This window comes from Sceloporus occidentalis, unplaced genomic scaffold, assembly GCF_023333645.1.
Source record: "Sceloporus occidentalis isolate IW3139 unplaced genomic scaffold, rSceOcc1.0.p SCAF_29, whole genome shotgun sequence".
Lineage (NCBI taxonomy): Eukaryota > Metazoa > Chordata > Lepidosauria > Squamata > Phrynosomatidae > Sceloporus > Sceloporus occidentalis.
Genome location: NW_028317009.1, coordinates 7,815,001 through 7,840,143, shown reverse-complemented (window position 1 = coordinate 7,840,143; position 25,143 = coordinate 7,815,001). Strand labels below are relative to the sequence as shown.

The 25,143-nt window shown below is 41.0% G+C and overlaps 2 protein-coding genes across 3 annotated transcripts in view; one reads left to right on the top strand and one right to left on the bottom strand.

Annotated features, from left to right (window-relative positions):
* Positions 1-6,799: 6,799 nt before the first annotated feature.
* On the top strand, positions 6,800-19,390 carry LOC149299259 (zinc finger CCHC domain-containing protein 14-like). Of its 2 annotated transcripts, none has more exons than XM_089486489.1 (13): positions 6,800-7,390; positions 8,127-8,250; positions 12,142-12,215; positions 13,420-13,491; positions 13,667-13,776; positions 14,210-14,304; positions 14,394-14,448; positions 14,713-14,965; positions 15,989-16,080; positions 16,745-16,872; positions 17,347-17,488; positions 17,595-18,982; positions 19,335-19,390. In XM_089486489.1, the coding sequence occupies exons 1-13, from the start codon at positions 6,800-6,802 to the stop codon at positions 19,388-19,390; spliced, it is 3,180 nt and encodes a 1,059-aa protein (XP_089342615.1). The 2 variants fall into 2 exon arrangements, with proteins under 2 accessions (XP_089342615.1, XP_089342614.1); XM_089486488.1 differs by having other exon boundaries at positions 17,347-17,490; positions 17,585-18,982.
* Positions 19,391-25,135: 5,745 nt separating this feature from the next.
* Positions 25,136-25,143, bottom strand: part of LOC149299258 (microtubule-associated protein 1 light chain 3 beta-like) — a 6,902-nt gene continuing 6,894 nt past the window's right edge. The window contains exon 4 of the mRNA XM_089486399.1: positions 25,136-25,143. This exon is cut by the window's right edge and continues 164 nt beyond it. Within this exon, the coding sequence (XP_089342525.1) occupies positions 25,136-25,143 (8 nt within the window).

The following is a 25,143-nucleotide window of genomic DNA, read 5'->3' as shown; positions in this document are numbered from 1 at the left end:
GTGGTAGACAGAAGCAGGCTTTGGGGCTGATATGTAACTGGCCCGTAGGACAAGAGGCCTGGTCACACATGCTCTTTGGGTATGTAACAGGCTTGGACCGGCCATCTGGCACACTTGGCAAATGCCCGATGGAGCGTTGGCCAACAGCACCGCACGCTAACCCGATTTGCATGGCTGCATAAGAAATGCATCATGGGCTGTGCATATCCAAGCCAAGCCGCACGTATTCCATCAGGCGGGTGCTGGCCTTAAAGTGGCAACCCCCAACCCCTGCTGGTTGAAAAAAGGGGGACTTTGCAGAGGATCTACAGAAGACGGTAAATCCATGTTTGTCTAGATTGTTTTAGGACATTAAAGTCTTGAAAAACTGAATCTCATGTATTATATGTATATATACAGACTGAGGGGCAGCAGATTAAAGTCCAGTAGTGTTTTTAAAGCAAAATAAAAAATTAGGGCTCACATCCCAATAGATTGTAAGCTCTCAGGATCAGGATCCTCTTCAGTACCAACATGTCTTTAATGTGTGTTAATGTTATTGTCAGTTGAACAAAATACAAAATATTTTTACTGCCCCTTATTGTAAAAGCTCTACAGAATCTGCAGACGCTATATAAATATAATTACAAGGCGGGTGGCGATGCGGTTATTCTGATCCCTAACACCTGTCTTGGTTACTTAGACCCTTCAGCGGCAGAGAAGGCGTTAATATTGTACCTATGCATAGCGCTGCTGCTCCGCAGATAGTATAATCATATAAATGCGTGGCGGTCCATAAATAATTCACGTAGATTAGCAATAAATCTGTCTAATACCAACCCCCCATCACTGATAAACGCACTCACCTCCGACACATTTATAATCATCATTTTATTATCTGTTACATTTTTTTTTTTGCCCCCTCCAACATGGGGCTGAAATGTTGACAGTGGTAATAAAACAGCAGATTGGATTATCTCATTAGTGTCTGTCTACACAAGTGCAATTTCCTGCTGTTTCCTCCATATCTCCGTGTTCTGCAGAGTGAAGCCATTAGGTTCAGACACTCCCTTAATTAAATCTATACTGAACATGGGACTTCCTATTAAATCTGCAGCCAGAAGTCAGCAAATTAGGGTTTACTGCCCGTCAGTAACTGTATGGAGGAATGGGCCAGGCTCTATAAACCAAGATGCCGCAAGGGCTTTGGAAATAGAATCACCAGACGCCAACCTTGCATAGCATTGCATTATATAGGGGTATGCCGGGTATGGACTGCCACGCGCCACTGGCATCTGCAATGCTTGGTCCATATGCTCTTTTATTGCCCATAGCTCTTATTTACAATGTATCTTACATGAAATGTATCAAATAATAATAATACACATATCCAAAAACCTAGGTGAAAACTAAAATTAGTTTATATATATATATATATATATAAAATTATTATTATATATATATATCTATCATTTTATATGTATATATATAGTATATATATATATGTATATATGTATATACATATATATATATATATATATATATATATATATGCACTAGATAGATAGATAGATAGATAGATAGATGATAGATAGATAGATAGATGATAGATAGATAGATAGATAGATAGATAGATAGATAGATAGATAGATAGATAGATAGATAGATATAGTATTGCTTTTTACTTGACAAAGGGAGGTTTATACTATGGAAAGCGTGTCCTTAACATGGAATGTTAGTCCAATAAAAAAGGTATTATTTTATATTGCAATATATATATATATATATATATATATATATACATGCAGAAATACTGAATAATTCTCACATCATTAGAAAAAACTAGCCAGCAAACTCTAGAACCTTTTTTCCACTTGATCTATACTATTAGCCCAGAATTCTGTCATGCGTCTGCTTTCTAAACCCTTTCTTTGACTCTTTCCGAGTTGCGTGCTTTGCTTTGTCATTATATCTATGGGCTCGTTGAAGAGTCTTTTACTAGAATAGGATTCATCTCAAATAGTTGCGTAATATCCAACCTTAGAGCGGCACAGAATAAGATAAGGGTGTCGATTCCATTCTCCAGACTATTGAAGCGTATATGTCGGGATATTTGCGGGTGACGGCAGGTCGCCGGGTGGCACTGAGTCATAAGGATTTTAGGTTCCCGACGCGGATTTGAACGTTTGTGTTTGCTGAGGTTATTGGAAGCGTGGCTTCACAGCCTGTTACAGGCCTTTAGATCAGAGGAAGGTTTAAAATAATTCTCTCAAAATAACTGCACCTTTTTAAACAGATTGCGCGTTCCTGAATTTGGAGAAATGCCATCCTAAAAGTGTCGGTTTCTGCCAATAACTCCAACTGTTCTTCTTTGTACCGAAATTACTGATTTAATTTATCACTGCGTCGTAGGAATGGCTTCAGCTGTCATCTTATTCTCTATTTTCTTGCGTTAAAGAATGCAAATCAATAAGCGATCTTGTAAGACGTAAGGTTTCCTTTACTCTGTCCCTAAAGGTTTTTTGATCTATACATTCTGCTTGCCAAATTGTTCTTGATCTAAAGGATTTTTGTGTCTCCAAGCCATTGGCACACCGGTGGAAAGAGGTCGGAGGGGGTCATACATGAGCCTGTTAGGGTCAAGGGTCTAAGGAGTTCTCCAAGGGACTATCGAAAGAAATCAGGAGATCCACATCCCCACAAGTAATGTTTGAGACGTGCCTTTGCTGGCCTGCAAATACTAGAGCAGCTTGCCTTACTCAGCTGTGCAAAGAGATGACAGTTGTGTATTCTGTTAATGGTAATTGTGTTGCGGTTAGAATTGGATTCGTACATCCGTACATGTACGGGCTCACAATGCATTGTTTTTAATGGGTTTAAGGACAACCCATTGTCCTTAAGGGGTTAAAGCCCCAATAAGGATTGATTAACTGGAAAAAAAACTGGGGAAAAGAGGTAAAAATCAGGTATTTCTACCATGGATGGGTTTTGTGCCCTTGCTGGAAGGAAATATAGTTTCCCATAGACTTGCCAGTGGCTGTCACCATTAATACCAGCATCACAGCAGCCTTTATTGATCAGTCTCCGATATCCAATGTGTCATTAGCGGCTCCTGTAAGAAGACGGTGGCCTTTAAAGCGCCCACCCCCCACCTAATTATATCTACGTCGGGGTCTTTATATGAAAAGCTCGACTGAAAACCATCTGAACGCACCCTGCACTGTAAACGCCTTGAGCCGTAGTTTTTTTTTTAATGAGTGTATTGATCTTGATGGCAGTTTTAGAAGGTTGCTGTGTCTTGACCATTGAGACATCCTTCTCGCAGAATTCCCACAGCAACGCAATCCGCATGTTTAAAAAGCCTGCAGTATGAAGCGGGATGGAAAAAAAAAACACGTATAAAGCCCTGACTATTAGGAAATCAGTGTTGCCATCCCAGTGTGTTAATGGGTTTTATTTGGTCCATGCCACATAAACGTGATGAGCCGCTAAACCCTGGATATCGGCTCATAGAGACAATAAAATACAATGTATCTAATGTAACCACGTGAAGAATGCAAGCGATTGTGTTACAGGGTAGATCTGTTGGCCCCTAATGCCCCGGGTGGGGTCTGAACCTCGGTACAGTATCATCTAATACAGAGCTAGTGAGACACCAAGTGGGCAATGTTACGCATGTCAGGAAAGTGGCTTATTCACTAAATCAAGTGACATTCTATAATGATTCTCAGCCCACGTGCCTGTTGGTGATCATAAAAATGCCCCCACTTTGGAACTTTGCCAAAAGCGTCTTTATAATTGATACGCATAGCGTGACCAGAGATTTCTTTTATTAACTGGCAGCGTTCCTCACTACCTGTTCCCAGGTCCCACGGGGTCTTTGGGTGTAATTCAGTTTCAATTACATAAAAAAAAAAAAAAAAAAAAGAATTGCTTCTGAAATGAAACAAATGATTGTTTGTTTATTTGTTGTTGTTTTAATAGATTTGTTTTCAAATAGACCTTGTTGAAAGTTTATAAACACTGATAGAATTATTATACTGGAGCGGAACGTTAAAAATAACATGGAAATAGCCTCAAAATACCCCAAAATAAATGGAATTATAGAAAACCTGCTATAAATTCTATTCCTTTAAATTCTTTGGAGCTTTCTTTCTCAGTTTTATATACCGGTAAATATATATATATATATATATGTATAGTAAAAATATATTATATAATCCTAATATGCCTGTGGAAGCAGGGGGAGCCAGCGTGGAGGAGTAATCCGTGATAGCGGATAATCTATTTCTGGCGCACATATCACGCCTTTCGGTACTAGCTGTTAATCAGAAGCTCCGTTCTATTCACATCTGTGATGATGCGAGGAGAGGCACAAACCTAAATTTCGGAGTTAAGTACGTAATATAAGAACGACTCACAATTTCAGATTAGATTTGTAAAATAATATGGCAATGCCATATGCCGACGACACTCAGATCTGCCTATCATCTCCTTAATCTCTCCCTAAGTATTTCCCGCCTCAACTACTGCAACGTCCTATCGGCCAGCACTCCAAATTCTCGTTCAGTTTTTGGGTTTGACCTTTGAACCCGTCCCCTCTATAGGTCCAAGACATACGTTTAATTCTATCTGATTTAATTAAAGTCTCTCCATGGGATTCAGTGAAACCTGCCGCCGTCTGAGGCGTTTGGCCTCCAACGAGGGGCCGTAAAGACACTCATAATATTTTTTATTATTATTCGCATTATTGGGGTGTAATCATATTTCATGGTTTTACATATGATTTTTACTCAGACTATAAATATTGTAACGATCCTGTCAATAAAAGGTTAAAACCACATATTGCCACTACATATTTTTCTTGTTACTGTAGGCCATGGAATAGTCTATGTGGTGGCTGAAAGTGTTTTTTTTTTATTTTGAATACATAATTATTTATGGAGTGGTGGGTTTGTGTAGATTTAAAATAGTATAAATGTCATAAGAGATTATTATGGTAATACCACCCCTACAAAAAAAACCAACTAATTAAACACTATTTCACACCCCTGTACTTGTAATGGTTTAATCTCTCATTAGTCCCGCCTTTTTTTTCTTGAATGGCATCGATGTCTACCAATTAGCAGTTACAACAATCACAGTAGGCAAGAGGGTGGACGTTACCAAGGCCATTGGGCGGATCATCACTCGCTTGGTGATTGACAGCTGGCCTTGGCCATCCACGACACCGCTTCTACCTTCGTGCCTAGAGCCCTTGGAGTTGTGACTGACAAGCCGTTTCCACCAACCACATACGTCTCTTTAACAATGAAGGCGGGGCCAAGTTTCTTGGCAGCCAACCGCATTTTGCGGTGTAGAAGGCAGCGGGTGGGACGTCGTGTCAGTTTTTGGGGGCGCCAGCCGTTTACTTTTAACGGTTTTGAGTCCACGAAAAATAATAACCGAAGCGGAGAAACGGGGTTCGCGTAACCTGGAGCAGTACGAAGCGGCAGCGGACAGCTTGTGGACAGGCCTCAGCGCCTGCGGGTCATCCTATACTCGGGGTTTGTTGTTGTTATTGTTACAGTGAGTGAGAGGGACCTGGGCCCAGTTTGCAGATAGGCCGTAACGGTACATATAGCGTTTAATGCACCCCTAAACTGCCCTGCCAGAGGGCACACACACCTCTAGTGGCCTGTCAGGGTGCACACACACACCTCTAGTGGCCTGTCAGGGTGCACACACACACCTCTAGTGGCCTGTCAGGGTGCACACACACACCTTTAGTGGCCTGTCAGGGTACACACACACACACACACACACACACTCACCTCTACTGCCCTGTCAGGGTACACACACACACACACACACACACACCTCTACTGCCCTGTCAGGGTACACACACACACACACACACACACTCACTCACCTCTACTGCCCTGTCAGGGTACACACACACTCACTCACTCACCTCTACTGCCCTGTCAGGGGGCGCACACACACACCCCTCTACTGCCCTGTCAGGGGGCACACACACACACACACACACCTCTACTGCCCTGTCAGGGGGCACACACACCTCTGTTGCCCTGTCAGGAGGCACACACACCTCTGCTGCCCTGTCAGGGTGCACACACACACACCTCTACTGCCCTGTCAGGGTGCACACACACTCACCTCTACTGCCCTGTCAGGGTACACACACCCCTCTACTGCCCTGTCAGGGGGCACACACACACACACACACACACACACACACACACACACCACTACTGCCCTGTTATATAGCCTACCTGCTGTACACAGTATAGCTCTTTACTGTACATTATACTGTACACACACACATATATATCCTTTTTTACTGTACACTTATAGCCTTTTTTTACTATACATTATACTGTACTGTACACAATAATTACTTTTTTCTATACATGGCTTATAGCCCTCATAGTGTACATTGTGTGAGACATTTCATATAGACCCGGTATTGTACTTTTCTATATACATATTTTGACACAGTGGATACCGTCATGTGGGGTATATTATTATCGCAGAGTGGTTAGGGGGTGATGGTTACTGGGGCGCAGCTTGTTGTTTAGTCACTTATCTGTTTCCCCAGGTTTCCGTGTCATATGCTGCATATCCCCAAGTGAACCCAACATGCAGGGGGCCTGATGGCTGTGACAGGAGGCATGTGTCCCCGGACTGCCGCTACCACTGGGCCTTGCTGAGAGCCCGGAGGGAGGAATTGGTGGGAAGACCCAGGACGGGAGGCAGTGTCCTCTTCATCCCAGTGACCAGAAACCAGCTCACAAGGATCCCCTTGTAGGGTTCCGCAATGGTGGAGAAGCAGCGCTGTCCCCTGCAAAGGGACAGTGTGTACCGATGGTTCTCTGAGCTCACTTCCTCCCAGAGGATTGAGTTCCTGTGTGGCCTTTTGGACCTGTGTATCCCACTGGAGTTGCGCTTCCTTGGCTCTTGTCTGGAAGACCTGGCCCGGAAAGACTATCACTCTCTGCGGGATTCTGAGATCAAGGCCAACAACCCCGCTGACCTTGCCAGCCTCACCAACCTGACAGATGAGATGGTCCGGAGTAAGCTGCTGGTATCGCTGGCGCTCCTGGCCTCCGACAATCGGGAGGCTGCGGGTGTCCTGTGCCGCACCCTTACTCACATTGACTCCATCATCAACAATTATGGACTTCAACTCAATGACGGCCGCACTGGAGATGAGTTTCTGCTGCTCTTCACCATGGCCACCAACCACCCAGCCTTCAGCTTCCACCAGAAGCAGCTGCTGCGGAAAGAGCTCGCTCACATCCAGGGCAGGCACAGCGCCGCTGGGGCAACCCATACCAGCACAGCCAGCGTATCCACGGCCACCACTACCACGGTTACCAGCAGCAAGGTGACTGCCGGCTGCACTAAAGTAAGCTACAGCGCTAGACCTGTGTCATTCTTTCAAAAATCTAAATCTTGGCTCTTTTCCTCGTATAGCTAAAAGATGTGACGACCGTCTTACGGAACCTTGTATGACCTGAGCGTTGTCCATGACATCATAGGATGAATTAATCTGCGTATAGTTTACCAGCACTTTCTTAGCTGTTTTGCTCTTTTCTGCAATAGGCAAGCTGCAGAAGGTCGGTCCTTCTTTACATAATACTTACCCGAGGCTAAGGATGGTTTCTTTATAAAACCTATGGTGATGTCAGATCGCGCTTCGTTTATTTAGGGTGTAGATGTTAGCCGATACGGGAATCTAGATTTTAAATGTCGTGGTTTTTTTTCATGTTATGGAACATTATTTTGTGCTTAATCTTACAATATTTACTTTTTCTTGTTGATTTGGTCCACAGTATGTGTTCCTATTACTGTGGCAGGGAAATATTAACCTGTGTCAAACTCCATAAGGTCAAAGTACATGTTACGATGGGCAATATTTGGAGCATGGCTGTGCTGCCCACATGACACACACAAGCAGGGCATTCAATTCATTTTGGCAGTTGGGCTCAGCCAACTAAACTGCCAAGCAGACCACACAACTCATGCAGGTACTCGAAGTGTGCTTTCTTGGCTGATTTACCATCTAGTTACTGTAGATCTGACAATGTCTAACGTCACTCATGTTTGTAAGGAATTAAGCGTTTTGCCTTTGTCTGCCACAGGGTACTGTAAGGGTGGACAATCCCATCGCCAGCGTGGGGAACAGTTTAGCGAATGCACTACACACATCAGCACATTCCACAGAAGAATCGTTACCTAAGCGGCCTTCCGGAAAGCACTCCAAAGGTGAGCGTGTGTTATATCGTTACTAATCCCGCGTCGTACCCACAAATACAGCCCCTTAAATGATCAGCGTTACATAAATTGCTTCTGCTCGAGGACTTGTTTTCTATATGCAAAGAAGAAAGTGTTTGTATGCGCCTGTTATCCTCCTGTATCAGTATATTATATGATCTTTTTAAAGCGGTTTTTACCGGGCGTTGCTCACACGTCAGATTAACAGACATGCTATTGAGCGTTTTATTTTCTTTATTCACTGTACGGAGCTGTGAATTCCTTGCTCTTGCGCGGCCTTTGGGATTACACGGCATTAGGAGTTCAGTTATCTGATCTGGATTCTGGTGTGTTCTCATCAGATAAAATCTTCAAGCCAAGGCATGCTGTACCAGCAGCAGCTGCGCGTATCCTCTGCTCTTTTATACCGGCTGCATGGACACGTTAGCTCGTTACAGAGGAAGGACCGTTAATAATCAGAGGCCGCATTACTTTTCTTAACCTCGTGAGTGCCTCAGAGTGTGTGTAAAAGCTCGGCAAACAGCTTTTATGTAGAAAAAAATTAATAAAATTGTATGTAATTTGCCAACGAGCAGTATTCGGATGCAATTATTTTCTCTGCTTAGCCTTTTAGGCCCGAAAACACAACAAAAATATTTATAAAGCCTTCTATTTATTTATAAATGTTTCATATCACTGTAACAAGCAAATAATTAATGTACTTAACGGCAAAATATGCTACATTGTAGCATGGACTCTTAGGCCTTGCGGGGTACTTTCATAGTAATTGTGAACGTTTCTTTATATGTTTCAAAATGTATAGTTATGTCTGATTTCCGGCAGCATCATTTATAAACTAAATGAAGTTTTGGCTGCACATTTCACGAATGTATGCGTAATGGCCGTACTTGCTGAGTAAAGCTAACAAGGTCTTATCTTGTTAAAAGAAATGATTTGAACCTTGATTTTCCAGAAATTAAAGAAGATGTGTAGCTCGGCTGCTGAAAAGGGAATACTAAGCTCTGCCTTGTGTTATTATTACGCACGACGCATGTGAACCTGACATGTTCCAACAGCGTTTTGGTTCAGTACAGGTGGTGTTGTGTATACTCAGGAATGCAAAGTCCTGGAAATGTTCACCTTGAAGCAGTTTGTCCTTTGGCACAAACTATAATAGCACCGTCTTTAAAGTACGGGTAAAGAAAAATGTTTTAAGATAAGCATACAAGCACTCCGATATTCTGCCAGCTCCTAGAATTGGAACAGAACACCTGGGTTAAAACTGAGCTACCAGAGCTGAATATATACATACACGTGTGTGTGTATATATATATATATATATATATACACACACACAATATTGTCATTACATCACTTCATTTAACACCTTCAGTGTCTTTGCTTAATGTAAATCCATACAATTTTTTTGGTTTCTTTAAGATTGATCTTTTAAAGCAGGGACACTTCTTCATTTTACTATACAAGGTAATGGAGCAAAGTGCCAGAATGCGCCCCAACGTCTGGTGGAAAATGCTTATTTTTCTATGTTTTAAATGTGGCTTCCTTTTGAGGAGTTTCAGTTATTTGTCCCCGATTAAGCTGAATGCGCGTTTGTGGAATTACAGCTTTGTTTTACTGACCGGGGAATACAGTATAACTGTAACATAAACAGGAAACGAAGAATGGAGACACAGCACATGGTATTTTTGTAAGCGCTCCCCGTGTCGTAAACATCTTTTAATATTAATCCCCGTTGCAGTGGTCCTTTATAGACACATGGCTTACAAAGCGTCCTTTGTTCCTTAAGAATACATCTTAAATGAAGACTGGTTGTTTGAAATACTGCTACATCATGAAGCATTAAATAGAGTAGTGTCTGTTATTAAATGCACTGTATACCCTGCCACGGATGTTATGTTACTATATGATACTTGGGTTCTATCTCTGTTGACAATGTGGAGGGTAGAAAGTCCCCATCATTGGACCGTCAGCAGCGGTTACCTGTTGGCCAAGCTGCCCCAATACTCTATTCGCTTCCACTGGGAGCTCAGATTTCTGTTATTCACCAGAATCCATTAATGGATGATGTGACCAAGTGAGTTAAAGCTTTAAACATTTGTTTGCGCTTTCACTTTAGTCTTTTTCATTCATCGTTCCTTTGGATTGAACAGTAATGTTTTATAGATCCCCCTAACCAATTTCACATCTGTGTTATGTGATGTTGGTTAGGCCCATTGCCTACATATTTAACTGCTGCAGATATAGGCGCCTGTGGGCTCCGCGCTCAGGTAATGGGATTGTCCTATCTCTGTGGCTGTGGCACAATCAGCATGGGCATTTCTCTCAGGTGGCCTGATAGCTGCATAGAGTGAGTGTGTGTGAGTGAGCGTGGCACTGCTTAAATTACTCAGGATGCCTAATGAATTGCAAAAAAAAATAAAAAATGAATGACCTTTTAGCTATCATTGGCTAAAATCCAAATCCTCCTCATTAAAAGACTTGATAAAGGTTTGTAGGTTTATCCCACATTTTTCCCCCTTGGAACATCAAGTCTCCAGACCTAGACGGTGCATACGAAATGGTCACATGTTCTCGAGGGCCTCAAACAGCTGAATAATAACATCTGCTTTTCACATCGTCCTCCCCTCTTTCTCCAGTAAATGTATGAATCATGACTGTACTTGGTAGAGACGTGGGTTTTTTTCGCGGTTGTACTCCAGTTCATGGAAACGATGTGAAGCCGCAGCGAGGTTCTCTTTGATCAGCCGTAGCGGACGTCGAGGTTTTTCCCAGTTGTGTATACTCTGCGGGGTGGCTTTTGCGCATGTGCTTCTTTGCGATTAAGTTAACTTTGTGACGTTCGTGACATTGCTGTTTTTTTAATCCTTAAGGTTCTATGGGAAATGTATCTAAATGATGCATGGAAACTTTTAAATGCAATCGTTGCTTCTTATGCAAGGTAATAGAACCTTTTTGTCATTTCTTGCAGGCTCCTGGAATATCTAATTGGTTATTTTTGTTCCTGTTTAGCCCTTTTTTAAGTATATGGAGTCCTTTACATGTCCTTTTAGCACCTCTGCGCCAAATGAAATGATCGTTATAAGAATGGTGAGGAAAAGCTCAGTAGAGCCCATAGACTCTGAGCGGGTGATATCATCGAATATTACCTTAGGCTGGAGGTGCGGAAACTTGGCTCTTATCACTTAAGCAAATTAGAAAGACATTTACTGCTTTGGCATGAGAGGGGTTAACAGCCCTCCCTTGGAATATTGAAATCACAGGCCTCGAGGAGCTTGGGAAATGACTTTTTAATTCAAGACAGATCTCCGCGCTGGCCAGATGTAAACACTAAGCAGAATAATCTTGTATGAGCACCAGATAGATCATGAAGCTTCTCTTAGAAGAGTCTAAATTCTCTTCTTAAACTGTGGGAGAAACATAAAAAGAGCCGTAGTCCTTAATGCATAATTAACTAAACGGTGCGCGAGAATTGTTATCTGGGCTATAAGCGGTGCTGTATCCTTCAGCAGGTGCCTGTACTGAAGCTGCAGCATCTAGGATCTCCCCTGGACTGCTCCCCTTTGCTAGCAGGGGGGGTTCCTGTGCAGCTTCGCACGGTAAATCTAATATTTGCTCCCGATTCCTTGATGTTCGGCAGGTTTTTGAATTCCAGACAAGCGATTGATCTGCAGAGGCTGCTTCTCTCAGAGCCGTATACCAGTCTATGTTACTGAGCCCAGATAAATAATTCTGTTATCTCTAGATGAGGTTTTCATAAATCTACTTTTGTTTTCTCAAGCTTGATAATACTATAGGAAAAACCGCAGGACAATGTGTTGGTTTCCGTGTATAAATGTCGTATAATCGTCATCCGATTAAGTAACCGTTGTCTTGGCTTTGCAGTGAATGTTGAGAAAATCGAAGTGAAAGTATTACCGCACAAGAAGAAGGAGAAGAATTCAGACTGCTGTTTTGAGGTGTGTACATTTGTCTATAGTAGATGGTGGGGTTGTGATAGTAAATGCTCGGCACTGCCGGCATGTTGTCTGCTTCCGTGGCAGATCGCATCATGTAGAACAAGAAGACCGCACTTTAACGGATGAGGATAAAGATGAAAAATGGTGTTTAAAGGGTTAATGCGTGCCCTTTAACAACTTGCTTGTAGAGTTTGACCCGGTCCTTCAGTTTTACGGCCTAGCACAGAAAGGGAGAGATTACATTTATATGCTGGACACGGGCCAGCTAGCATTGGCTTCTCTCCACAGCAGATCCCAGCTATATGTCGTCGCGACGCTGGTGTCTGCCCCACGGTCTTTTAATATGGTTTCGTAAACGCGTTATACCACGGAGTGCCACGTTACAGAGAGGATGCGGTTTCTTTCACCAAAACGACTGAAAGCATAGTACAACCATCGCTGTGGGGAGAGGCTCAGCTATTCACCATGTCTCTGGTCCAAAGTGTACAGTTTTTTTTCCTGTACAATAAGTATAAAAAAGCAGCTGCGCCAATCATGACCACAATACATTTTTTTTTTTTTTAAATGATGTCTTGACCATACACTTCTCCTCCTCGACTACTATGAAGAAAAATAGAGCATTGCTAATAATCGGTGGGTGCCGTGGATAAAGTGAAGTCTGGTTGTGTCCGTTTGTCAGCGTGACAGACAGTCGGAATATGATGATGTCACTGTACTCGTGCTGACAGCACGTTTCCCACTCTGATGCGGCAGCATTACAGGAGCTTTATAAGGGCCATCAGCAGTGCTTGCCGGGAGAATCGTTATAGCACGATGAACACTCGCATGTATTGTTTTACATTTAATGAGACCTTTGTACTTTTTGCAGCGGTCCCATTTATCTCACTTTATTATTGATGCAATATGTAGACAGCCCAGTAATTGAGTTTTGGGATGCAGCGTAGCCATTAGGTAGCTGTTCATCGTCAGTCAGGAAAGTGCCTGAAATGGAATCTGCATGTTTTTCTTTATTTTTATTTCACCCAAAAATTGCTCTAGTATTAAAGAAAGTAACGCGAGCACTCCCCCAAAGGTTTCATTCTGGGGTCTTGGTATCTCAGGTATTATCCGCAGTGTACGCCGCAGCTAGTATTCAGAGATTGTTAAAAAGTTGCAAACTATATCCTTTTTTAAAAAAAAAAACATTTTTTATTTATTATTATAGGTTTTGTGGTCTGATTCCTCTGTATCGTTGGTAACCAAATCCACTACAGAAATCCTGGAGCTCATTTCTAAGGTAAGAAAAGAACCCCTAAAAGAGCCGCGTATTGAGAAGTGGAAACACTTTTCTTTGTAGAAATGCTGTTACAGCCAGGGCAAGGTTCTTACAAATAGCCTCGTGAATTGCTTTGCATTTTGGGCGGTGGGGGGCTACTGATCTTGATTTTAATTATTCGATGCATGTCTTTTAGCTTTCCCATGTGTTCCCAGAAGAGAACCTGGAGAAATGCATTCCTTATGGCATTAGGATGGACTCCTATTCCATGGATCGGAATCACGCGGACCTTGAGTTCGACCTTCGGTACGCACTTCCCTGTATGAAATAAAAGCTAAAAATATAGCCGGCTTCCATTGGTGTGTGTGTGTGTGTGTACAGGCCCTGTATTCAGCAGTCCGTGCCCAAACTGCATTCCTATGTTATTTTATGAATGATTGTAGACTGCGGGGCTCTGGTTATATCTCTTGTTTTGATTTAAAAGTGTATTTGATATTTTGCAATTTATTCCCTTAATCTAAAAACCTCTTGGACTTTCATCTGCAAAAGGTGCTGTAAAAAGGATTGGCTAGTTAATAAAACACGTGACATTTAAGCGGAAAATTAATTTATTAAGCTTCTAGACATTGTTTTCATATATTTTGCAATTGGCGGTTTATCAGACAGCAAGCTTCGCTGCTCACGTTGTTTCGATTGAACGTTTTGCCCTTTTAATATAGATGTATTTTTATTTCGACAGGTATTTGGTATCTTTGCCTTCCCATGTGCTGAAAAGCGACCTGATCAAGAAATTTTTCAGTAATTCACCCAGCCACCAACAACACCAGAGCTTAAGTGAGTCCACAAACCTTTTAATTTCTGTTCTGTTAACAATGCGATGCTGTGTATTCTTAATGTATACCTATTTCTTCTCCCAAATAAAGATCCTAACAGTACTTCCCATCTTAAAGTCAGCAATCCAGTGGGCCCATCCGTACGGTAAGTCAGCCTTGTGACATCATTCTCTATAACACTTATAATATGGGTGAAAGTTCCTATGACGTGCTTTGTGTAAGAGAGCAACCAAGCGCTCGTGTGCTGATTTATACCTATCGGTAGACTTTTAATTTCCCCTCCAGCGATGATAAATATGCCTGAATGATGTGAAATGTATGTTTACCTAGTTGCATCCAGGGCAGGCGCTTGGTTTTCGCCTTGTGCGTAACTTAATTTAATTTCTTGTTCTCTTCGTGTTCTTTTCAGACCAATATGTGGTGTCGCCAGTATCCAGTCTTCCCAGTGCAGCAGCGCATCGCACCACAGCTCCGTGACCCTGTCCCCCTGTTCACATTCTGGAAGCTCGAGCTCCGCTACGGTAGTGTATCGCCCCCCTACTGAATCCACTCCCAACGTGCCAAGTCCGCAAACTCAAGAACAACAGGAAATCCTGGAGTGGCTCAGGAAATTGCGTCTTCACAAATACTATGCCGTCTTCAGTCAACTTTCCATGAAAAAAGTAAGGAGCGAGGCCTCCCGCGCGTGTTTGTGGCTCTGCAGGACACTTTCTGTGGATTCAGGATTTCCACAAGTAGCCGAGTTACAGTTTAGAGAGGTTTTGGTGAGATATTTAGTCTATAGATTTAGATTATGTTGACTTTTCCAATATGTTAAAGGACGTTTTTGTTAAAACATGCAATGCGGATGAATGCAACATATTCAGTAGCTGGCTGGTATTTTGGGATGGAATTACCTCCTATGAATGTTAAATATGGGCACCATGAAACTCAATCAAAAGCTTTTCATTTTAATATATATATATTTATTGGAGATTGTTTCTGTTGCATACTGATGCATTTGCATGCAAAACTGTGCATTGGAGTCCATGAACGATGGACATCACTATCCATCACATAAAAACTGACTTGGAAGAGTCTTTCCTCTGTGAACATCCAATACACAAAGCAAGTGAGCAGTGCTCATAAACGGCACTTTTCATAAAAAAAAAATATTACTGTTTCAACATGGAATTGTTTTTCTCTTTTTTTTTTCTTTTCTTTTTGGTAACTAACCAGAGTTACTGAGTATATGTGTGTGTATGTATATGGTATGTATGTATATGTATGTATATATATATATATATATATATATATATATATATATATATATATATATATATATATATATATATATATATATATATATATATATATATACAAAAAAAAACTTGTGGTCATATTCCGATGTCTTTCGGTTCTTTGTAACAGTCTTTGGAAAAAGGAGATATAATTATGTCACTGCTCCCTTGTGGAAACTGTAGGGATTTCCTTTCTTTTTCTTGCGTAATTTTAGAAATTAGATAATGGAAAGTTGTTTAGAACTTTCACTTGAAGTAGTCCATCATTTAGAAGCATACCGACTCCCACTGGAAGGACTTATCTCCCTTTTAGTATGTTAAAATGTAAAAAAATGTTCATGTATTTTTCTTTATTATTGTGTATTTTTGCTGTTATACATTGTGTTTGTTTTCTTCCCTTTCTAGTTTTTGAGTCTCACTGAGGAAGATTTGAATAAATTTGAATCGCTAACCATGGGAGCAAAGAAGAAGCTGAAAACACAGCTGGAGTTAGAGAAGTAAATGTGATCATTTACTACTGGTTTTGTGACTCATAATAAAAAAAAAAAAAAAAATAATATAAAAAAAATTAACCTTTAATTTGCTGCATACGATTCCAACGAAAAAAAATAGCCGTCTAATTAGAATAGGATGGCCGTTTAAAATGTTCGTTTGGTGCTTTATAACTGTGATTAACAGAAAAGGCAAAGTGAGACTAGTGTTTTTTGTACCGTAATGGTTAATATGTATGCGTTTGGACATGCTTAATTTCACCAAATGTGACCTTTTTATGTCAGCCGAGCCCCGCTAGGCGAGTTGCGGTCTTTTGGCAGTGTCGGGCATGAGGATGGCCTTGTGTTTATAGAGCACGGCTATTTTTAGAGGCTCGTTACCCACCCATGCTTTCACTGAGTCAGGCTCTTTTCAGTCTTACAACATGACATCATATCCTGATTTCTCTGAAAGCCACCCCATCCTGCGCTTTGTTTTGCCTAGAATTTGTGTTTATTGTGGTTCCAGAATAAGGAAGTGATCAGGAGCTTTCTTAATGGATCTGTGTGAAGAACATATTCAGTCTATATGCTCCCGCTCTACAAATGTTTGGCTTAAAAAAAGTTCCTAAAGTTGATTTTTTGTGTAATATATTTCCTTGTTTAATTTTCCTTGTTTTGTGTGCATCAGGGAGAAGTCTGAGAAGCGGTGCCTCAATCCAGTCCCGTGTACTACTTTTAACAGCAGCGGGGTGGCAAGGGTTCCCCCTACTAGCCACGTGGGGCCTGTGCAGAATGTTCTTTGTAGCCACTCCACAGGTAACATATTTGCACATCTTGAAAATGCTGCTCTTTGCACCCAGAACCAGGCAAGTTCCCCAAACTGCGTAAAAACATGCTTAGGATTCAATGTAATGTAGTGGCATCTGGCATGCTCCAATTTAGTTTTTTTCCAACAAATAATTTTAAAGAAAATGTTGAAACCGGTCCAGTTTATATTATTATATACTTCAGCGACACTGGATCTCTCCAAAGTTCCTACGTAAGAGTGGATAGTGGGAGATGCAATTTTAATGTGCCACAAAACAAGCGTAACATGCAAGTTTAAATTAGAACTGTGTAGATCTGCAAAAGGAATAACTCGTAACTTTGTATTACATGTCATAGAAGCTCTAAACAAGGAATCCAAATGCTGTTCTGGACCGAAGGAGCTGGTCTGGTGTATCTCCTGACTGTTGATTAGCATCCAGTTGTTTTTTTCCTCCAGCGCTTGCAATTGTTTTTTCTGTGTAGAGCTGTCTGTGGATGTGGAGCCACCAACTCACCAGATGCCTCAAGAGGGCAGTTCATCTTCAGAATACTCCAGTTCTCCCTCGAGCCCCATGGGACTCCAGACGCGCGAGGAAAGCTCAGATAGTTCGGAGGAAATGGACAGGCGTAAGGACATTTTTTATTGATATTGTTTTTTTATAACCAGATGCGTGATCCTACACAGCCCGGTGAACCCTTGTATCATTTATTTATCATGTAGGTCTTGGAAGGCCTTTGGACTGTGGAGAGAAAGAGAAGTCTGTCTTATTGGTGAATCACTTCACTTCAAATTCTATTCGTCCGACAGCTCAGGTTTTGCCGGTTCAGAATGACACGGTATCCGGCCCTTCTGGTCATCACCCTCTGCCGCTTCCAATGATTTCAGGAACCCCCATTCATCTTATGAACACAATCCACAAATCAGAGAGGGGAAACTCGGAGCTAAAGCTGCACCAGTCGTCTTCACACTCTCGTCTGACTTCAGAAGAAAGAAGCAAAGGTTCATCTGGACCCAAAGGCAGCATTAAAATAGAAAAGAGTTTTGCGAACATGATTGTGGATGTCAAACCCTCACCGGGTCCGTTGCAACCGGGCCATGTTCTTTCCATAATGCCTGATGGCAGCGCAATGCAGCAGACTGTTGGCTTTAGTGTCCGAGGCAAAGTTGGAAGCTCAACCTCCGGAGAAAGGATGATCAAGCAGACCCAGCAGCCATCATTAATGGCGGAAAGCAGTGCTCCCATCACCCTGGCGTCCGCTCCGGTCTTCCATGTTTCGCGCACACCAGTGAAACTTCTTGTATCCTCCGCCGATGCTTCCGTGGTTGGCCAAGCTGCATGCTCCAGTGTCTCTCCCGCAATATTAAATCCACGAAATGTTCTCTATACAGCCAATACCAAAGTTGCCTTTTCTGCTATGAGCGGCATGCCGGTAACCCAAATGCCAGGCAACTTCTGTGCAAATAGCACAGCGTCTTCAAGCAGCCATGCCTCACCTGCGTTTGCCAGCGGGGCCAATATCTCAAACTGCCCAGCCCCCAGCTCGAGCCCTGCAATAACGTCAGTGTCCGATAGCAGTTATTATAGTGGCGTCGGAAATACACCTTCAGTAAATATCCAGGTAGCCGGCCAGACACCTGCCCACCATCACTTTCACCAGCCACAGCAGCAAACAGGTTGCACGGTGTGCAGCTCTTGTGGCTGCAGCGGAAACTGCGGCTCGGCTGGCATGGCTGTCAACTATGGCAATTACTTCCAGCATCCCTTTTCGGCACCCTCGATGTTCCCTTTCCCTCTTCTGCCGTTCAGTCCTGTGTGCAATAATGGCTACATCAACACCCAGCAATACAGCAACAGCGCTACCTTCCCTGTAGTCCACGCTCCCTACAACAATAGCCTGAATCCAGATTCCATGCTTTCGGGGCAGCCCAGCTTTGCCTTGCCAACCATGCAGAACTTTATCCCGGGCACGGCAGGGGTGTACCATCCTCAGGGAATGATGGGATCCATGAACGGCACAGCTCACAAAAAGAACGCAAACCTTTCGTGTTACAACTGTGGGGCCAGCGGCCACCGAGCTCAGGACTGTAAGCAGCCGTCAATGGATTTTAATCAGCCAGGTAAATGATCATTAAACCGAGCGCTAAATATATATTCTGGGCTAATTCCACGCTGTTAACATGCGCGTCTGCTCCTAGAAGCAAAGAAGTGGTTTCTTGTCCAAACAAAGCCAGAACGTAATCTTAGTCTGTATAATGTGAAATGAGTGATTCTCAATACACGCTGCAAGGACCAACAATGGTCTGGGTTCTATAAATAATTTAGTGTAGTAAAAGTATCGTAGGGCAATAAGAAAATCACTGTATTATATGATCCTTGCTGGCTGTTTTACAAGGATGTTAATGATTACCTCCATGATCTGTTGTGGCAAAAGGAGTCTTTAATTGTGCATTTCCCGTGTTCTTTCTTCAGGTACCTTCCGTCTTAAGATTGCTCCTCCATCAGATGGCCTGGACTCCGCGGAATGAACCCTACGCTTGGGGTTAAAAGCGTGATGCGTCCTCAGTCGTAGCTTTGATGAGGTCCGTCATGCCTAAAGGTGCTTTACTTTTACCCAGACTGGAGTGAAACATCTTCAGAGACTGTATTTCTTGCCAAATTCTTCTCCTAGAATATCATTTTATTTTTTAAAGGTTTCGTGAAGAACCCGGGCTGAGTAAGCCTTTTGCGCTTTTTTTCAAATGTAAAATCCGAGATGAGAAGATTTTCCAGACGAAGAATTGACATTGATATTTTTTATTTTGTGACGGGCAGCTATCGTACAATGTCAAAGTAATCTCTCAAACCTCCTCCAAGTGAGGGAAACTGTCCTGAGAAACGTTTGCTTAATGAAATGCGTTGAACGCATATTGTGCTACATAAAATAATAATTCTTCAGGAAGTAATCACTGGGATTTCTTTTTTGTATTTTTTTTTTTTTCCTTTTTCGACGATTGCACTAGGGAAGAAAGTATATCTATTTTTTTTTTTTTTTCTTCCTGGAAACTCAGATGTTCCCAGGATATAAAATTACTTTAAACCGTTAACAGTTTGAAAAAAAAATTGTTTAGAATTTTTACATAGTTTATATCAATAGGTTCGAGTGACCTAAAAAAAAAAAAAAAAAACTACAAATTTGAACTTTCCGCTGGACCTATACATTTTAGTACTTAAACTTTGAGGATATTTGCACTTTATTGCTTTTTTTTTAATGGAACTCCATTACAGATTGGGAATATTCCAGGTTCGATTTACATACAGTATGGAGTTTCTGTGGGGTAAGGCTACATGAGAAGAGGCTGCTAGCGTTATCACAAGCAACTTCTGGAAAAGTTCCTGCGTTTGAGTTTCTCTCCAAAGGGCTCCGGGCTTTTTTTTTTTTTTACCCCCCCAAGAACTACAACTGGAGGCTGTCTCTATAAATGACTGCATTACAAGGTGATCATTCTAACGGTTCTCATAAGAAACAAGCTATTCTACGGAAATGTTCCCTAAGAAACAGTATTATTTCATCAGTGTGCTCACGGTTTTTATATTTTTGCTCTCAGAACTAATTCATAGATATCGGCAGGATTCACGGTTTGATTTTTCTAGGACTTAAATACAACATACTTGAGGAACCATTTTTAAAAGTATTATGGAGGCTTCGGTAGACTCCAGATAACCCGACCCAGGCACCGTAAGCAACGCGGATAAGCACCAAACCCTCGATCGCATCGCAGGACCTAAAGAAGCCGGACTCTAGGCCTTTTCTTCCATGTAACCAAAGAAATTTACACGTTAAGGTTGTCCTGGAAAGCACAATTTGTGTTGTATTGTTTTAACTCCCTTGCTTCAAATTGGCGTGGTGCGGAAATAAGATATAAAAAAAAAATGAGTAGCTTTTTCAGTGCCGGAAGAAGTGATGGTTGGTCATCTTTTTAATGGTTAGTTTCTATGCAAAGAAGATTTTACATGGATGCTCAACTTCAATCATTGTCCATGAGAAAGTGTCATTTCAACTCCTCAAAGTGGTTTCTGAGCTGGTTTGCTGCCCTCTTTTTATTCAATCCCATAGGCGGCTCTTGAGAGATTCGCGAAGAAGCACCAGAGGACATGTCTCTCTGTCATCACTACATGCTGTAAAGCAGCCAGTTATCGGACTATAACTCCTGTTAATGCCTCAAGGCTGTCTTGTGAAGTTGGCGGCTTCCATGAGTGTGTTCAAGACGTGGCGTTGCTTTACATGACCCAAGTCCCCAAATTTTGGATACTGCCTCGTTTTCTCCATCATTGCGGGTTAGGGATGTTGACCAGTATATAGATTGTGCATAATCATTTCTATGGCGGCATCTTTTTCATCAGAGACCTTACGCGAGCGAGCGTGATGACACTAAGCCTTAACACGTTTTAGCAGACCCTTGCCCCATTGTCCAACGTTGTCAACGGAATCTCTATTTCTACATTTTTTAAGTGTTTACTGTTTTTCTTAAGCTCTTCAATGGCCTGAAGGTGTGCTGAAAGCCAAACTTTTTATTTTGTATTTTTATTCTACAGTCAATATTCTTAAACTTGAACTGTATTTAATTACATAGGAGTACTATTATATACCTATTTAATTATTTTTTTTAACAAACTTCATTGTTTTATATGTTTAGTAACCAGTTCATAAAATCTAAAGAACGACATGAAAGAAAAAAAAAAATGCTGACTCGAATAGGAGCAAAAAAATTGTACTGGTTACAAGTGGCTTGTGTTTAAAAAAAAAAAAAAAAAAACCAACAAAAAACATAAAAACCAACAAAAAAAACAAGTTCAATTCCTTGCTGTCTAAAAAGATATGTTTTAAGTATACGAATGGTGCCGATTGTAGGGAGAGGGATGTTCCCCTCAACCTTGTTATCTATATTGGCAAAGAGGTCTGCTTTATTGTCGCAGAGTCCGGTGATATTTCTGGTAAAAAAATAAATAAAAAAAAATGACAGTATTAGCGCCTTTTTTTCTTGCACCGGATGAGGCTTTCTTTTTTATACGCTCCGGTTTGTGGCTGTTCCGGGACCCACACGGTTCGTGTTGTCGTCTTTACTAAGGCTCACCGTCATCTCAATAGGCAGGTGCTTTCATTTGAATATTCTGGCTGAAACATCTTAAAAGCAGCGGTTGGGAAGAATGAAACACTGCTTACATGAGATGACATAAAACATATAACACCCTTCTTAAGGGTAAAAAGACCACAAATGAGTAAATCATCATCTCTTTATTTTTGAATCACATGGGCTACGCATACGTCTTCTCCGTACTGCCCCAAAAACGGATCTTGTTGGACGCTATTTCTCCGGCAATAAACAAGGACTTCGGTTCATTTTTCTCCTTATTTTTCATTCTTGTCAGTCTTTTTTCAGGGAAGAAGCCAGAAGGCCTCTTAATTCTTCTCCAAGCGATTTCTGTTTCACGTCAAGAGCGAACCACATCTCCTCTCCTGCGCATAAAATCGTTTCCCTACTTTGAGCCATTTGACTTAAAGCAAGTTAATTCTACTACAGTGTTAAAAAAAAAAAAAGCGTGCATGTGACTTTATATACGTTAGCTCTGTACATATTTCATAATCTGCTAATTTGACTTTGAATTGTAAATGTCAAGTATTCTGTTTATTGGATTCTTTGTTTTATTATACTTTGTTAAAAAAGTTCAAGTGTACATTTGTAGAACGACGTTTTTATCGAAGTAAATTTAATGTACTGAAGATAAAATATTGTTTATTAAAAAAAACAATAAATACATAACTGACGGTTTTTGCACATGTATTTTGTATCCGTGAGGTTGTGTTTTTTTGGTAGTATTTCATAAGCCCCGAGGCCATACTTTCCTAGCGACAAGACACTGTAGAGTTGAGTTTATGAACGAGGGGCTTGTGGAAGGGCTAATCATGTGATCCTTATTGTGTGTCCTATTTGACTCATAATTTCATTGATCATGTTGAGGATCGACTCCCGTAACACTACTGTGCTAAGAGTTGGGGCAATGACAATTATCCTTGCGGAAGTCATGTCTGCATGTAACTTGTTGTGAGTGTGATTGTTTGCCCTGTGATTCGGGACGGAAATTAGTTGGTTTTTTTTTATCGTTTGTTGAGGACACCATAAGACCGAGTAGGTAAATTGCAAAGTATTTCTATGCATAACGTACTTGTTTTTAGGTGACCGCATATTATGGCGTCTATACCGGTGAGCTGTGTTTAATGTATAATGCGATGCTTCTGTGCCCGTCCATTAGAGCCAAGGGGGTTTTATCTTTTAAGCGACACTTGTCAAAGAGACCAACGGTGCCTAAGAGGCGACTTTTCAAGCAGCTCGATTCCTCTCTTCTCCAAAGACTGAAACACCTTGATTGATTAAGGTACGTAACAAAGAAAGGGGGCCAAAAAAAGGTATGTTTTATATTGATAAAAGCTGCTTAAATCTTATTATATGTGTGAGGGGGGGTGTTATTTGGTTAATTCTGTTCTGGAGTTTGCAAAACCTATTTTCATGTCGATGATGCATACCGGTGAGATTCTGATGCCGTGGATCGGTACAGCAGCCTAGATCTTAATTCAATGTATTGTGTTCCTGTTCAAACGTTTGTTACGGCAACTTATATCATACAGAACATCAATAACCTCACAACCAATAAGATCTGCTTTGTACCCATTGTACAGCGCTACAGAATTTGATGGCGCTATATAAAACCATAAATAATAATAATTATTATTAATCAGGCTCCTGAATGCTTAGATCCCCAAAAATCCAACGCTCTTAATTCTTAACAAATAAAATAGTCCAGGACTGACCGTTCCTTCCAAACCGCATAATATTTGAATTGGAAAAATAATATGCAAATTATACGTATAAAAAAAAAAAAAAAGCTTTATTTTTACAGGGAAAAAAATAAACGTTAGAAAGGACAAAACAAAAGGCAAACAACTTATGAATTAACAAAATATTATTGAACAAAGCGGTAACCTCTTGGAAGGCCAGAGAGACGCACATTTTGAAACAATGCTCGCTTTCGATGCGCTCGAAACAATTATAGATTTAAAAGATTTCACAAGATTTCAAATAAAATAAAAATAAAACAAAAACGGCAAAATACGTGCAAAACATTAACGTAAGCAAATTAAAATGCTCTTTATGCAGAATGTTGAAATGCAGTAAAATATTGCTTTTTCTTTATTATTTACTTCTAAGTCACTCTAAATAGCAATCAGAAATGATTTTGCGTTCTTAAACATTTAAAGATATATTATTCCCTTATACTATGTAAGTTTAATACACGTGTTTATTTTACTACGGGGCTATATGCTTAAACGTTACAGCTTTATGGTTTTTTGGGGGTTTTTTTTTGTCCAAAATGGCTTCGTTAGCAGTGTTTAAAAACTATTGATTATATAACACAGAATTCTTGATATTAATCCACTCGACGCAGGGTTAGAGGATATTCTTCTATCTAATTACGATACAAAGTGATGCAGGTTGGTAGCACCTTGGAGAAGGACGCAGACTTGTTAACCCTTCAGTGTTTCCCAATTACAGAATCTTCAACATAAATTATTATATAACCATATTTCAATATGCCATAAGCAAAAAATAACCAATATATAGCATGTCTCACTATAATTCACAAATTCTATATTGCCCCTGATTATTACCTGAACAGGTGTTTTTTTTTTTCGTTTTTTTATTTTATTTGAGACTATTACAGGAGGGGGGGGGGCAGCGTTTCTTTGTGCGTTATAAAACCCCTTAGACGTGGCAGCTCATAACGAAAAAAGTCTTGGTCGAGCTCTTACTGTTGGACCACCGGTTTTGGCTACTGTATATAATATAGATCTCGCACGACTATGCTACCCAAGAGTGGAAAAACCACATGACGCCTATGAAGGACCCCATCAGGGTGCCGTGTGGTGTCAATGCCAACTTAAATATGAAATGCCCATTCTTCAATAGTGTGGCCGGACTGAACGTTTCAAAAGGGGGGCAAATTAAAAAGTGAGTATCATAACACGACGCAAACATTAATTAGGCTTTTTTTGATCGAATCATTTAATTCAGAGCAATCAAAATATTGGAGGAGTGTTTTATATACTGAAAATTCTATAACTTAGTGGGTAGCATATATCTGGGAAAGATCTGCTCGACGCATTATCTTTCTGAGCCCCAGAGAAAATAAAATTGGAAACATAAAAAGTGAAGCCGGGCTCTTTAGTTTTTCTCGCCTTATGCGG